Source organism: Arachis ipaensis, chromosome B10 (assembly GCF_059453495.1).
Source record: "Arachis ipaensis isolate K30076 ecotype BB chromosome B10, ASM5945349v1, whole genome shotgun sequence".
Lineage (NCBI taxonomy): Eukaryota > Viridiplantae > Streptophyta > Magnoliopsida > Fabales > Fabaceae > Arachis > Arachis ipaensis.
This window is the reverse complement of record NC_142435.1, coordinates 141,340,069-141,355,127: the sequence shown is the minus strand read 5'-3', so window position 1 is coordinate 141,355,127 and position 15,059 is coordinate 141,340,069. Positions and strand designations below refer to the sequence as shown.

Sequence of the window (15,059 nt, the reverse complement as noted above, 5' to 3'; positions counted from 1 at the left end):
GGAAGTTGATGATGGATCATCTAAACTAAAAGACTAAGAGTCGTTAGATAAAAATTTAGTCAAATCAATCAAATTATTTAACTGCTTTCAACTATCAACTTCACATAGGGGTGGCAACACTACCCGAACCCGAGGGTACCCACCCCGCTTCTACCCGCTCGGGGCGGGTAATTACCCGCCCCCGCACCGAGGCGGGTTTTAACGGGGCGGATTCTTGAGCGGGGCGGGGGCGGGATCGGGTTTAGGTTGAACTCGCCCCGGTATATATAATATATATGTAAATATATATATTTTTAATATATAATATATGTAACATATATAAAATAATTAGTAAAATGATTAATAATATTATACCATATATAAATTTTTATTTTAATTTATATTATGTATGTAAATGATGGTTATATAATTTTTAAAATTTAATTTTATTTGTTGGATTTAATAATTATAAGGGCGGGGCGGGTACCTGCAGGGGCGGGTTAGGGTTTAACATTTTACAACCCGCAAATAGGGTGGGGCGGATTTGATGCGGATTTTTCGTAGGGTGGGGCGGGGTCGGGTAGAGCAAAAACCCGCCCCGTTGCCACCCCTAACTTCACATAAAATTGATTCCACCTGACTATCGCAACAATCATTTTTTGGAATCTTCCCATTATGCACTTGTCCTCTGAATTCTACTTTGGTTTCAGAGTATAAGAAGCAAGATGGTATAAAGAACATTTAACTGAGTGATAGAGAGATTCCATCGTTGACTTTGAATAAACAACCAACTCTTTTGAATGGCGAATTGACTACTCATTTATCATTATTAATTACTAATTATTATTTTGAAAAACAATAAAAGAAGTAAGAAGAATAAGAACAAGAAGCAGCATATTCCAATAAATATGGTATGACTCTCACATCACATTAGAACCAACACTAGCATCATTAAATTATAGCTTCAAACTCAAGTCTTGTAAGTTAATGAATCAGTATCCGCATAGGATCCAACACAAGACAATGAAAATGAAAATGGCTTCCACCATAATAGTTTTGGTGATCAACATTTTCACCAGCATGAAGGTGGCAGTCGCAGTGCCACCGATACCCACCACCTTAGACGGTCCGTTTGAGCCGGTGACTCGGCGGTTCGATTCGTCACTCAGAAAAGGCAGTGATGACTTGCCGATGACCAATCCAAGGCTCAGAAAGAACGTGACCTCGAATTTCCCGGAGCAGATTGCGCTTGCAATTTCTTCACCAACTTCCATGTGGATATCCTGGGTCACTGGTACTTTATCTATCTCATTCTCACCAATTCACATTTCTCAGTAGTAACATTTTGTTTCTAGGGTTTTGCCTTTTTGTGTTCTTGCTCCTTAGAATAGTGATTAGGGATAAGAATTATTATAGGAACATTTTGTTTCTGAACTCTTATGTTATGATTATGATGGCTGAATCAGAGAAGAAAATTCATGGATAGGGTTAACTTAACTAGCTAGTTTAGCTATTAGTTTCTTAGAGTTAGCTTAATTTTCATGAATTTATACAGTCATCTAATCTAATCATCTAGTGTTTACATTGTTAAGAGTGTTCTACTTGTCTCATGTATGATAAAATTTGATAGGCTAAAACATAATAGTATAGTTTATCTTTGTCGCCGGTATCTAGACGCTATTATATGCAATCTGAACAATCCAATTCAAAGAAGTGTGGTTACTCCTCCCAACTCCCTACATAAGATTTTTCCAATCTCGAAGACTCGAAATCAATAAAGTTTTCTATTTTTTTAATTTCTTTTATGATAATGTTATAATAAACTAATAAAAGCATACACAAGGTAGTCAAAAGAGAGTTTCACTGTAGACATGATACATAATAAGGCTCCATGACATCGTTTGATCCATGTAGCTGAGCCCACCTAGTGGGATATAGCTTTGTTGTTGTTGTTGTTATAATAAAACATAAAGTTGTTAATGGGATGGTTTTGCCCTTTTGGTTAAGGGGATGCACAGATTGGTCTTAATGTGACGCCAGTTGATCCTGCATCTGTTAAAAGTGAGGTGTGGTATGGTAAAGAGAGTGGCAAGTACACAAGTGTTGCAAAAGGTGATTCACTTGTTTATAACCAATTCTACCCCTTTGAAGGCCTTTGGAACTACACCTCTGGCATTATTCACCATGTCAAACTCAAAGGTACTTTTCAATTTCTTGCTGTTTTAATCTCATTACGATCTTCAATGGTTGATGATAGTGCTTGTTTGGTACCAAAACTATAGTCAATTATTGGATAGAACTTAGAAGTATTTACTTGTATAATGAACTAGTAGAAAGTATATTCCTTTTATAAGATTCTTCAACTATGGTGTTCTGTTTGTATGGTCTATCAGAGTTGCTTCTTTATGTATGCTATGCATTCTGGAACATCTATTCTTCATGAATTTGGATCCTCTAAAGTAAAGAAGTTGGTAAAGTAGTAAAGTGAAGGGTTAATCACCATTGATTTTGTAACTTCCCTGAAATGTGTACCCCACTATCTTAATTTAAGAGTGATTAACTCCTCACTTTATCACTTTACTAACTTCCTCACTCTAGAGGATCTTGATCCATTCTTCATATATTATGCTTGTTCTAATAATATCTTCTATTCTATGTTTTGCGAATAAGAATATGAGTATTGAACACAAAACAGTACAATACTTACAAAATTATTCACAAATTTAAGAAGCTTAAGATAACAATATTTGGAGCAACTACATACATATATGTGAGTAAAAGTGAAGTATTTTGCATCATATCATCTATCATATCTCAATCCCATCATATGTTGGAACACATTTGAAGTAATATTTATGAGAACATGAAATGTTTTATGGTACTCATTTATGAAGATGCACAATATAATATTTTTGTGATGATCGTTGAATATGATAGCAAAAGGAATATTACAAGTGCTATGAATCCAATGTGTTATTCAGTTTGCCAAAGTACTTCAAAGAAATTTCTTTCTTGCATAGGCCTTGAACCAGGAATCAGATACTATTACAAATGTGGGGATAGCACTATTCCAGCTATGAGTCAAGAGCATGTTTTTGAGACTTTTCCGAGGCCTAGTCCAAACAATTATCCCAGCCGAATTGCAGTTATTGGAGATTTGGGCCTCACAAGCAATTCTAGCACAACTATTGATCACTTAACTTACAATGATCCTTCCATGATCGTAATGGTTGGAGACTTAACGTATGCAAATCAGTATTTGACAACTGGTGGAAAAGGAGCTTCTTGTTATTCTTGCGCATTTCCGGATGCACCTATCAGAGAGACGTATCAGCCGCGGTGGGATGCATGGGGAAGGTAACCTACATGGCTACATTGATATTTTGAACTTATGCCCCGGAAACATAATATAATCTAGTCTTTCGGTTACCTACATTGATATTTTGAACTTATGCCCGGGAAACATAAGTATTCTAGTCTTTAGCTGAGCATACTAACAACTGTATGTTGAACAAAACAATAACCAAAGTAAATATCACTTTGCAGATTTAGCTGGATATGCAACTAGATTTTTCAATTTGAGAATGAGATAAATTTCTCCAACATAGAACTTAATTAGATTCTGATACACTTTAAATTTGGTTTTGCTACACTGTACAGAAGCAAAAAATTTGTAAGCCAATTATTAAATTGCCTGTTTGATCTAAATCTGCATACAACAACTACTTGGTGCCTTATCCCAGTAGATGGAGTTGGCTACATAGATTAAACAACATCTTAGTGTTCTTTATAGATCATATATGTATTATGCTCATGATGTATTATATACCTAATGATCCTAATATCCATATTCATTACCACTTTATTCCTTTCCTATTCTGCATCAATATGTTCCACTCTTTCACAGATACTAGTAAGCATTGACCATCCTTTGTATAGTAGCATAGCACTCAGATATCAGCTAATCCTTCTTCTCCTTGGTTGTTGTATATGCCTCACATTGTTAATAATGATATCCATCATGTGAAATACTTGATTTCCGAACTCCAAAGAGATTATGATTTATTCATTGCTTTTTAATACATCAGGTTTATGGAGCCTTTGACATCAAAAATTCCAATGATGGTTATTGAAGGGAATCATGAGATTGAACCACAAGTCGATGGCATCACATTCAAGTCATATTTGACAAGATTCGCAGTCCCTGCTGAAGAAAGTGGATCCAAAAGCAACTTGTATTATTCTTTTGATGCTGGGGGCATACACTTCATTATGCTGGGAGCATATGCTGATTATAATAGTACCGGTAATTGATAGGGTTAATTTTTTTACCTTTTTCCAAACCATTCAACAAAAATAACTTATGTGTAGATACAACTTGTTATGTGTACTTGGATCTTCAATCTAGGTGCACAGTTTGCATGGCTGAAGCAAGATCTGCAAAGTCTCGACCGGAGTGTAACCCCTTGGCTTGTAGCTGCCTGGCATCCACCTTGGTATAATAGCTATGCTTCACACTATCAGGAATTCGAGTGTATGAGATTGGAAATGGAAGCACTTCTCTATCAATATGGTGTTGACATTGTTTTTAATGGTCATGTAAGTTAAAATTACTCTATTTTGTTATCAATTGTAGAACATCAACTTATTAATAATTCGATGCCATTGTTTAAATATCCAAGATTTTTTTCCTTTTTTTTATATATATTTATTTTTATTCTATTTTTTTGGTATCACTATGTTTTAACTAGTTGAATCTTTCAATTAATCATATAATGATCATATAAATCGAATGGAATCCAAAATAATTAGTCATGGTTTTGATTAGGGAATTGGTTCCAGCACCACATTGTCACTTTGAAGGTCTGAATGAGTTCACTATCTGCATTTTAGGCAGCCAAATTTAGGTGAATAATTTGAAAATCTTATGATGAATGATGCATATACCTGTTTGAAGAGTAGTTGCAAACTTTATGCATATTTAATTTCAAATGAATATATGATGATCGAGTGATTTTAACCCTGTTAGGAAATTAAGATATGTAATATCAGTTTTGATGCTTATTACATGTTCTTCACTGAAAAATGTTGAAGGTGCAATACCTTTGGAAGTGATTTTTTACTTTTTATTTTTCCTCTTCAATTGAATTTTGTCCTTTGAGAAAGAATTCTCTGGAATGGTGTTTTCTTAAATAAATTTTGCTTTGGATGTAGTTTTCTCCTATGGTTTCAATAAAAGTGTTACATTTTTTCCATCACGCAGGTTCATGCTTATGAGAGGATGAATAGAGTTTACAATTACACATTGGATAAATGTGGACCTGTTTACATAATTGTTGGAGATGGTGGAAATATTGAGAAAGTAGATGTTGATCATGCTGATGACCCAGGAAAGTGTCCTTCACCTGGAGACAATATACCAGAAATCGGACCAGTTTGCCACTCGAATTTTTCCTCTGGTCCTGCCAAAGGGAACTTTTGTTGGAGCAAACAACCTGAATGGAGCGCATTTAGAGAAAGCAGTTTTGGACATGGGATTCTTGAGGTAAAGTCTTCGATTTTAGGTATTGTGAAATTTTCATTCTTGTGTTTCAAAATCTGATATTGGATAGTGTCACTTTAGGAGTTCCAATGATTTATTTAATCAATAAAAATTTTTTACCCCAATCTCATGGAAATTTCAGTTCCAGCTAATGATGATGCTATAGCTTCAATTTGATCATTCTTAATTAGTACTATTTGCAATTCCTTTAATATTTATATTGTAGACCAGTCCCAAGGTTCAGCTAGCTTAATCAAGGGATTTAATGATTTTAGTATGTTGTCATAATGATGCTATTCTTGGAGTCTTATTATTATGTGATATGTCTATGTATTCAATTCTGAACAGCAACTATCTTCATGGGCATTTAGTTTATCCCTCCAATGTCACTATTGTTACTGATGCGTCTTAAAGATATAAAGTACCAAAAAAATCTTCCTAAAAGAACTTCCCCTTTTTGTGATTATAATCTACAATTGGATTCACTATTTCACATTATTTTATGACAAGGTTAAGTCCATTAACTCTCAGGTAACATGGTATTTATTCTTTTCTCAAACATTTAACATTCATATTTTATTGCAGGTGGTGAATTCTACATATGCATTATGGACTTGGCACCGAAATCAAGATAGTTACAAAGAAGATGCAGTTGGTGACCAGATTTACATTGTTCGACAGCCTGAATTGTGCTTGAAAGATTCAAAAGTATGTTCCATACTGAAGCTTTAGACCTTTTAAGATTATGTTTTACCCCTGTATATGAAACTATATATGAGGATTTTATGCTTTCCTTTATCTACTAATTCATTCTAAATGTCACTCCATCTGCTTCAATATATGACTTTTAAAACACAAAACACACATTAAAGAAAGTAATAAACAGTGATGGATTTTGGTTTGTACAACAGAAAGCATTACTAATTTTTGCCTCTTTGTAATCTGGTAGACAACTATTTTTCAAGCTTGAGTTGTAGCTTTATTTTTGGCAGGGCTTTTAGTCCTAATTAATTAATTAAATAAATAAAACCTAATAATATGTTTATAATTGAAGTTACATTAATGGGTAGTGAATGGAAATTAATTTAGTCAATCTTCTTTTGCATTTCTTAACAGTCACAATCACAGTCACAGCAATTGCCTACACATCAAACATCCTCTTTCTCAGCTGCTCCCGGCCGCCTCTCTCTGGTAAGCTACATCCATAATCTCCTACTTTTACTCTCTAAAGCTACATTTTAATTATCAAAAGAGAATTGATATCTGAACCACCTGAATCTGATAACCCAGGATTATTTTTCTATTATATCACAAATCCTTGGAGTTCTCTTTATATTTGGTCTATATTCTCAGGTAAACGAGATATTGTTCCTCTTGTCTGTATCTCTCTGGTAGTATTTGCATTTCTCTTATGTCTTCAATAAAAGAGAAAAAAAATTATATGCAACAATTTTGTTTTGTACTAATTATAAAAAAGAATACTTGTTCTCTTTAGCTCCTTACTGTTTTCCTTGTTTCTTTAAACCTCATTTTGAAGCTGGCTTGGAACTAAGATTTGGACAATCCCTCTTATAATTCTTGTAAGATAGCGGTAAGGATAAACTACACAATTATGCTTCACACTTTCAGCTTTCAATACATTTGCTAATTTTCCTAGTGTCATATCTGATTTTGGTTTTCTGAATGCAGGAAGAAAAGAATCATGTATAGAATCAATCAGATTTAATAGTTAAGGATTTTGAACATGGTTTTCAACCTATATGTAATTTCACTAATTTGTCACAGATTACTCTTTTTTCCTTTTCTCTTGTGGTATAACATAAAGGTTATAGATTCATATTATAGACACAAGATCCAATTTGATAAAAATAATAAAATTTAATTCAAGCGAATATATATTGTGTGGTTAGTCAAGTGGTGGTTTGATTTTCAAGCTATTTTATTTTGGAATTATTTCAATGAATCTAAAGAGATGCTGTTGGAAAGAATTTTATTAGACTCGGATAATCTTCTTTGGAGGCAAAAATATCCAAATTTTTAAAATTATTTTGTCCAAAATTATATTTTTGGGACTAAAATTATTATTTTACTTTAAAAATATAGTTTTAAATCATGAGAATGTGGTCTAATGACAACAAATAAAATTAAAAATTAAAAATTAAAAAAAGAGAGATAGAGAGACTATTCTGCCCCTTATCAATTATCATTAGAAGTTGCTTTGACCAAAAAGAGCAGTGTCTTGAGAAGTGAAACTTTACATCATTGTGCACTTGAACTTAGCTTAGCAAATTCCAAAATTCATAATAAAACATAATTTACGCCTCTGACTAGGAGCACCTAGTAACTAAAGTATAGTAATTAAATGTCCTCTCTAAGAATTAAGTCGCTTTCAGAAAAAATAAAGTATTATTTGATTAAGAAAAATATTCTATGTACACCAAAAATATTTTTAAATGTATATTTTATATTTTAACATATTACATAATATATATACTTTGGTTGATTTGGTAAATATGTTTTTGAAGAATATTGTTTGTATGGTATTAAATAAAGAATTTAATTTTGATACACGGTAAAATAACTACCTTTTACCATGATCACGTGAATAATCATTCAAAAGAATGAATGCTGTATAAAATGTTTTTCTGTAAGTATATTAAAATTAAACTCTTAAATAAAACTAATTAACTTGCAAGCTAATAATTTGTTTATTGGTTAATATATAGGTGAAGATGATATTTTGTTCTTAGTCAGACTTGCACATTCATCAATTTTATTGATTTTGCGCCATACAAGTTCTATAATAATAATAATAATAATAATAATAATAATAATAATAATAATAATAATAATAGAGAAGTCCACTAACAATTAGAAACATAATTATATTTCTAAATTATTTTTAAACTGAAAATGTGGAAAGTGGGAGAGCATGCTTACTAATACAGTCAAGAGAGCTATCCATTATTTCTTGATTTGAATATTTTCAATTAAGAGCCACTGTCTGAAAGTTTGATTCAAATTTCCATTACAGCAGTTATAGAAACGTATGAAGTGGATGGTAAGTTCCTTTGGCACCGGGTAAAATTACATCGCACATAACTCTTATAGGATGATATATATTTTATCGATCAAATAATTGAATTATATTATAATATAGTGAAAATCATATATTTCAAATCGGATATCAATTAGTCACCAAAAAAAAAAAAAAATCGGATATCAATTAATATGTAATTGACATATTAAAAATCAGCGAAACCAATAGAAATAAAATTTCCAATAAAACTGAAATGCAACTAATTTTTTTTGTTACTGACTATATCTTTCAATCCGATAGGCTAAAGATTAATCTGTCACAGATCAATAAGTTGTTATATACAAGGTAAGATTCAAACATCCGACACTCATTTAAGTGAAGTGAGCAGACCAGTCACTCATTTAAGTGAAGTGAGCAGACCAGTCAACCGATCCAAATTGGTTGAAATACAACCAAATTAAACATATCAATTCTAGACAATAGTACTAGTCAAGAAAGAAATCCAAGATGAACATATATGCTGTTTGGAGAAAAGACAACATGATACAGACCTTATAAAAATCCATGGTTATGAAGGCTATATGACACCCCCAAAATGTCTTTTATGTGAACCTTTTAAGGCTTTAACTAACGATCAAGCTATTCAATCTTCTTAAATAAACAACTTTGGCGTGGAGGGAACTCCACCCCATTTGTTTTTACACCTTTTCTTCATTTCTTTCTCCCTCAAATTCCAAACCAATCTCCATAACCAGCTAAGAAATTTATATACACTTTTCAAGTATCAGTGTATTCATTATATGGCTTCTACCACAAGTACAGAGCCTGTGAAATCATCATCAGCTCCAATTCCTCTAGCTGCTTTGGATTATTCTAAGATTGATGTCATACTAAGATTTCTGTTGTTTGGTGCATCAGTGTCTGCTGTTGCTTCCATTGTCTCTAGTGATCAAACTGAGTTAGTGCTATTCCAAGGTGTGCCTGTGCCAAACCCTGCCAAGTTCAAATACTCACCAGCCCTTGTGTAAGTTGTAGAATTTTTGTGTCCATTTTTTGTTGTTTGAAAACATATGCTCTATGTACAAATTAACATTTTTCACCATGAAAGGTTTATTCAGATACTAAATAAGTGTTTGAATATATCAACTGCTTTGCATGCAGATATTTTGTTTCTGCATTCAGTGTTTCTGGATTGTATGGCCTCCTCACTACTATTGTATCAATCTCTGTTATCCAAAAGCCTCAACACAAATTGAAGTTCCTCTTCCACCTTCTCCTCTGTGATGCGGTAAATATCCAAATAACTCTTCTTTATTTTCACCTTGCTACTCATATTTTCTCTGTGCTCTTACTTTTCATAATTCTAAGGACGAGTTATCCTCGCCTCGAATTCAAAATGCTCTATATACACTAAAAATCAGCTACCAAATTAATCACTATGTATTGTGTATATTTACATAGTTTTTTAATTAAATAATTAGTCACCAGAATAATCAAATCTGTCATAGTAGAATAATCAAACCTTCAATAGACAAATTCTCAAACTTGTTTACAATAATAGTATAATAAAATTTCATGAGATGCCAAATACATACTTCTATAACTGATTGATGGTTGATTTTTTATATACAAGTAACATGATTAATTTAGATTATAACACATTTGGTACCCTTGAATTTCATAAAACATAACACTTAACCCTGACCTTCCTTAACAAGATGAATGTCACAAGCACAAATAGAGGAGAGTTGTGATGAATTTTACCAAATCTTAGAAGATGTCACCATACTTTGCCCCTGCAAAACACAACAAATTACGAGATACACTGTTTATTTACCATAATGACACTATGCAGCTTATACTGGGGATAGTAGCCTCAGCTACAGGAACAGCTGGAGGCATTGCATATCTTGGTTTGAAGGGAAACAGCCACGTCGGTTGGATCAAAGTTTGCAATGTGTATGACAAGTTCTGTAGGCATCTTGCAGGCTCCATAGCCGCGGCTTTGTTCGGCAACATTGTCAATGTCTTGCTCATATGGCTTTCAGCTTACACCCTTCACACTCATGTCCCCAAATAGATCATTGAAGGGAAATATAGATCGTTCACCAATACATATGCACTCAACTCTCTTCCAGAGTCACATTGTTAAGAAATTTAGCCAGTTGTGTTACTTTGTTTGTGAGTCTTGCTGCAGAGGTGCTTATTCAGTTGTACTTTGCATTCTATTTGTCCCTTGAATGATTTTGTATTTTGTGATAATAAAACTAAAACGATTTGGTGTCCCTAAAGAGAGATTAGTTATATTTATTTATACCATGATCAAGTTATTATACTATTAATGCATCATAGAGATTATTTGGTTGAGTACGTTTTATTGGAGTACTTTGTGTTTTGTTTCTTTAACTAGTACTAGGCTCCATTTTGTTGTGTTAAGCCCTTTTCTTTCTTTCTATATATATATATAATATATATTATGCAACTATTTCATTCTGTAATAGTGCAGATTCTAAGAACTTATATCAGTATCTCTTGGTCAAGACTCTTGAGTATTGGACATATAGCATGCTTAGTTAGTTTCTAATGAAAAATTCCAAACCATGGTTTAGGCAAAAGCTTCTCACTTTTGAGTAACCAATTCTCAGTAGCAACTGCACATTCAAATTTATGATATGAGCATTAAATTAACATGCACACATCCCATTCAAATTACCAGAACTTTAGAAGATCAAACTTAGCTATTAGTATTGACAGGCAATTTATTAACAAGGGGGATTAAACTCCTATGCAACTAGAGATGAAGCCCATGAAATTTGAATTTCTTCAATAAAAAGCTTTAACTTGTAACTTCTATTACAGTGCCTATAGTTGAATGCATGCATTTATATAAACAAAATCGGTTACTTAACCATAGCCACATTAAAATATTGTTTGCTCACCTAGTTCTTGACCAGACATTCCCTCCCTTAGCACCCTTGCGAAAAACTCCTCCAATGTATCATTTCCATAGCTAGGCGTCTTCTCATCGCTATATTCTCCTGTCTCCGGATCCAAAATCAACATACTCTCGGCCGCATAGTACCTTCCAATTTTCCCAAACTCGGCTGCATCTTCCAGCGAAGGAAATACCTTAACCAGAAAGTCAAGAACACCAATGGCAAAGTCCATTATCCCAATTGGAACCTTCAAGAACTTAGGCTCCTTTCCCAAGAGCTTAAACAACATCTCCCCTTGCTCCAATGGAGTTAGTGCCTTCCCTGGCCCCCCAATTGGTAACACCCTGTTGATCTTGTCCTCACTCATCACACAATCCACAATGAAAGAGGCCAAATCCGGCTCGCTAATCGGCTTACAAGCACATAATTTACCGTCTCCAAACATCACATAAGGCTTCCCATCCTTCACCAACTCAACCTGACCACCCAAACTCTTGAAAAATGCAGTAGGCCTAACTATGCTATAAGTGAATCCACCCTCTTCAGCTTCCTTCATTAACTCTGCCTCGAATTTCAGCTTGGCGCGCTGAAACTCGAGGAGAGGCTTCTGCACACAAATTGCAGAAAGCAGCACAAAATGTGAAGCACCAAATTTCTTACCAGCAACAAGGCTATTCCTTGTTGCCTCATAATCAATCTTCCATGAATCCTTCACTCCACCACTCCTACTTGCAAGGCATGACACAACAACATCAAATGAAAACCCTAAATTTTTCAGAGATTCCTCAAAAGTATTCAAATTGGTAACATCTGAGAAGCACACATTGGCACCTCTTAACTGAGCCAAGGTCTCATCTTTGTCATTTTTGCCCCTAATTCCACTCCTCTCCCTAGCAATAGCCACAACATTAAAACCCCTTCTTACCAATTCTTTCACCACAAAATTTCCAATATACCCAGTTGATCCCACCACCAAAACATTAACATCTTTGGGACTCTTGTCCCTAAATGAGGATTGGGTGGCCTCAACAGCTTGAGATTGTGTCAGAGAAGCATAAAGTTTGAATCTTTCATTGCTAAATTTGATGGGTTTAAAGGATTTTGTTGAAGGAGTAGTTGAGCTTATCCGGAATAGCTTGAAGCATTGAGAAGGCTCTGAAGAGAAGTTTATGAAAAGGTTTTGATGCTTTGGTGAATGGAGTGTGATCAAGTTGGAAGAGAAACAAAGGGACATTTTTAGGCAGGGATGAAGAAACTATGAATGAGTGTTGCATATGGTAAGAGACTCAGAAGAATTAGATTGACAAGTAGGAAAAACAAGAACAAAAGTGAAGTGGGAATTAGAACGGAGGGATGGATGGAATTTGAGGTGGAGAATGATTGAATGAAGCAGGAGTGTTAAGTTGGAATAAAAGTGAGAGAGAGGAGAATCCACATAGATGGTGTTGAGGAGATTATGTGGGGTCTATGCGCTACTTTGTCCAATTGGATGCAACTTCTTGTAATATTTATTTACTTTCTCTTCACTTAATATATCACTAAGTTATTTAGTAATAAAATTTAATTAAATTAGTCTAATAATTTATTAATATAAGTTAAAAAATTAAAATCTCATAAAAAAATTAATTTAATTATAAAATAATTTATTTATTTATTTATTTATTTCTTTACTTAAATTATTAAGAATAAATATTTTAGATAAAAAAAAATATTTACATATATTTGTTGTCTCTATCTTTGACGAACGAGTCTCTTATCGGTTTTGTTCTATCTGACAGTGTTTATTAGTGAGTGTGTCCACCAAATTTTGAGATACAGCGACACATTCACACTCATATTTTATATTTGATTTTTAAATACATAAAATTTGTATATTGTCACTTAATTGAGATACTAAATGAAGGTTGTAGAAGACTTAGAGAAGGGGGTTGAATCTATGGCCTTCTTTTGTGTTACTGCAATAACCCTTTTAAAATCAACTTGCAATCTGAATCTGTTTGAACTAAAAATTTATGAGACAATTTCGTTTTGTCTCATGAATATCAGAAAATAGAACAGAACAGGGAAGAGAGAAGCTGACACCATCATGTATCTTGATTCGGTTGCCTTGTGCTATGCAACCTACGTCCAGTCTCCACCACAACAGTGGTAGAATTTCCACTATAGTTAAAGTATTATATACACTAATTCCACAGGATTGACACAATCCTTTCACACTTAAGTTCTAACCTAACTTGACTTGGTTATGCTAATACCTAACTATTCACTCTTAGTGCTAACCCAACTAAGAAAGTGGTACCTCACAGGTATAAAATACAAGCCACATACACAACCTAAAGAAATCTGAGATAACTCTAGACTTTTCTCTCAAGTGTATCACTCAGCCTCTTTCCAATCATTGGTTTTTACTTGAGCTCTCTCAATATGCCTTTTCACTCAAGAAAATACAGAAAGATAAACATAGAAAAGTACATTACAATCTATAAAACATGAAGGAGATTGACTTCTTCAACAACCTCTTTGCTATGTGATAAACCAGATTTGCACAACTCTGATTTAGTTTTTCATTTTGGCGGAATGCCTCTTTGAAAGAAGGTACTGTCCAAATTGATAAACTCTCTCAGAGATAACTTCTCAGAACATACACCTCAAGAACATTGGTTTTCTCTCCTTGTCTTCTGAGTGAAGAAAAATCTTCTTTTATCTCCTTGCATGTTGTTGGGTTGTTCTCCCTAGGTCAATTTCTTGAGTTTTGTGCTTCATCAACCCACTATCTCACTTTTTTCCCATCAATTCCTCAAAATAGAAACTTTTTCTCTGACCTTCTCTTGTTGATCGAAAGTCATAGGAAAGCAAATAGAAAAAGTCTTTCAATGGTAAACCCAGATCTTAGCCATTGAAATACAACTTGGTCTCCAAGATACACTTGTGACATTGTAGCAAAGGAGGGCAATGACCCCCTCTAATTTTAATTTTTTACATGTAAATTATATGTAAATTTCAGTTTAGCCCCTCTTAAAATTTTATTTTAGTCTTATTTTATTATATAAATATTTTTGGCCCCCTCTAATCTTTTATCTAGTTCCGCCCCTGCTTGTGACCATATATACACAGCAGTTTAGAACATAAATCAACTTTTCTTTGTATCCCATTTTTGGACTGGCAGAGAGTTGGGAAGAAGAGAAGAAAATGAGATGTATGTAGAAGGAAATAAAATCACCTTTAACTTCTGACCTCTTCTTGATACAGATTGATGTGGGTGATTAGACTTCTACCATTTGCTTAACCTTCTCTTTCTTACTTCTTTGGTGAATAGTTTAGGGAAAAAACTCTCTCTTTCTTTTTCTGATTTCTGACCAAGAGGGAGAAAGTGTACATTGCTTTTGGCAAAAGCACATGGGAGGGATTTGCCTTGCTAACGGATTTGGATTGGATCAATTCATTTGGCAATCCATTTTGATTTCTCAGCTTTGTTTTCTTTTGGGCTTCGCTTGTATTATCAGCCCACCAGCCTTGTTCTAATTTCATTTAATTGAGCTGCTAAATTGATTTGTGTCACTTC

At 33.7% G+C, this 15,059-nt stretch overlaps 3 protein-coding genes across 6 annotated transcripts; 2 read left to right on the top strand and 1 right to left on the bottom strand.

Moving 5' to 3' along the window:
* Window positions 1-848: 848 nt before the first annotated feature.
* Window positions 849-7,413, top strand: PAP23 (purple acid phosphatase 23). 4 transcript variants are annotated; one of them, XM_016324901.3, is made up of 11 exons: window positions 849-1,273; window positions 1,987-2,178; window positions 3,000-3,336; window positions 4,068-4,285; window positions 4,388-4,578; window positions 5,243-5,524; window positions 6,107-6,229; window positions 6,638-6,712; window positions 6,875-6,912; window positions 7,059-7,112; window positions 7,211-7,413. In XM_016324901.3, exons 1-10 carry the CDS (start codon window positions 967-969, stop codon window positions 7,108-7,110), a joined length of 1,815 nt encoding a protein of 604 aa, XP_016180387.1. In that variant the 5' UTR covers window positions 849-966; the 3' UTR covers window positions 7,111-7,112; window positions 7,211-7,413. The 4 variants fall into 4 exon arrangements, with proteins under 4 accessions (XP_016180387.1, XP_016180388.1, XP_016180384.1 ...); XM_016324902.3 differs by lacking the exon at window positions 6,875-6,912 and adding an exon at window positions 6,812-6,874; XM_016324898.3 differs by having other exon boundaries at window positions 6,812-6,912.
* Window positions 7,414-9,101: 1,688 nt separating this feature from the next.
* On the top strand, window positions 9,102-10,852 carry LOC107622855 (CASP-like protein 1D1). Its single transcript, XM_016324907.3, has 3 exons — window positions 9,102-9,585; window positions 9,723-9,849; window positions 10,417-10,852. The coding sequence occupies exons 1-3, from the start codon at window positions 9,362-9,364 to the stop codon at window positions 10,639-10,641; spliced, it is 576 nt and encodes a 191-aa protein (XP_016180393.1). The 5' UTR covers window positions 9,102-9,361; the 3' UTR covers window positions 10,642-10,852.
* A 507-nt stretch (window positions 10,853-11,359) lies between these two features.
* PCB2 (NAD(P)-binding Rossmann-fold superfamily protein) lies at window positions 11,360-12,907 on the bottom strand. Its single transcript, XM_016324906.3, has one exon. The coding sequence runs from the start codon at window positions 12,729-12,731 to the stop codon at window positions 11,481-11,483; it is 1,251 nt and encodes a 416-aa protein (XP_016180392.1). The 5' UTR covers window positions 12,732-12,907; the 3' UTR covers window positions 11,360-11,480.
* Window positions 12,908-15,059: the final 2,152 nt, after the last annotated feature.

Bases quoted from the DNA above. Each gene is read 5' to 3' on its own strand.
- LOC107622855 (XM_016324907.3), top strand. From the start codon at position 9,362: ATGGCTTCTACCACAAGTACAGAGCCTGTGAAATCATCATCAGCTCCA. The intron at 9,586-9,722 runs GTAAGTTGTAGA...CTTTGCATGCAG, and splicing joins AAATACTCACCAGCCCTTGT to ATATTTTGTTTCTGCATTCA. The intron at 9,850-10,416 runs GTAAATATCCAA...GACACTATGCAG, and splicing joins ACCTTCTCCTCTGTGATGCG to CTTATACTGGGGATAGTAGC.
- PAP23 (XM_016324898.3), top strand. From the start codon at position 967: ATGAATCAGTATCCGCATAGGATCCAACACAAGACAATGAAAATGAAA. The intron at 5,525-6,106 runs GTAAAGTCTTCG...ATTTTATTGCAG, and splicing joins TTGGACATGGGATTCTTGAG to GTGGTGAATTCTACATATGC. The intron at 6,913-7,058 runs GTAGTATTTGCA...CTCATTTTGAAG, and splicing joins CTCTTGTCTGTATCTCTCTG to CTGGCTTGGAACTAAGATTT.
- PCB2 (XM_016324906.3), bottom strand. From the start codon at position 12,731: ATGTCCCTTTGTTTCTCTTCCAACTTGATCACACTCCATTCACCAAAG.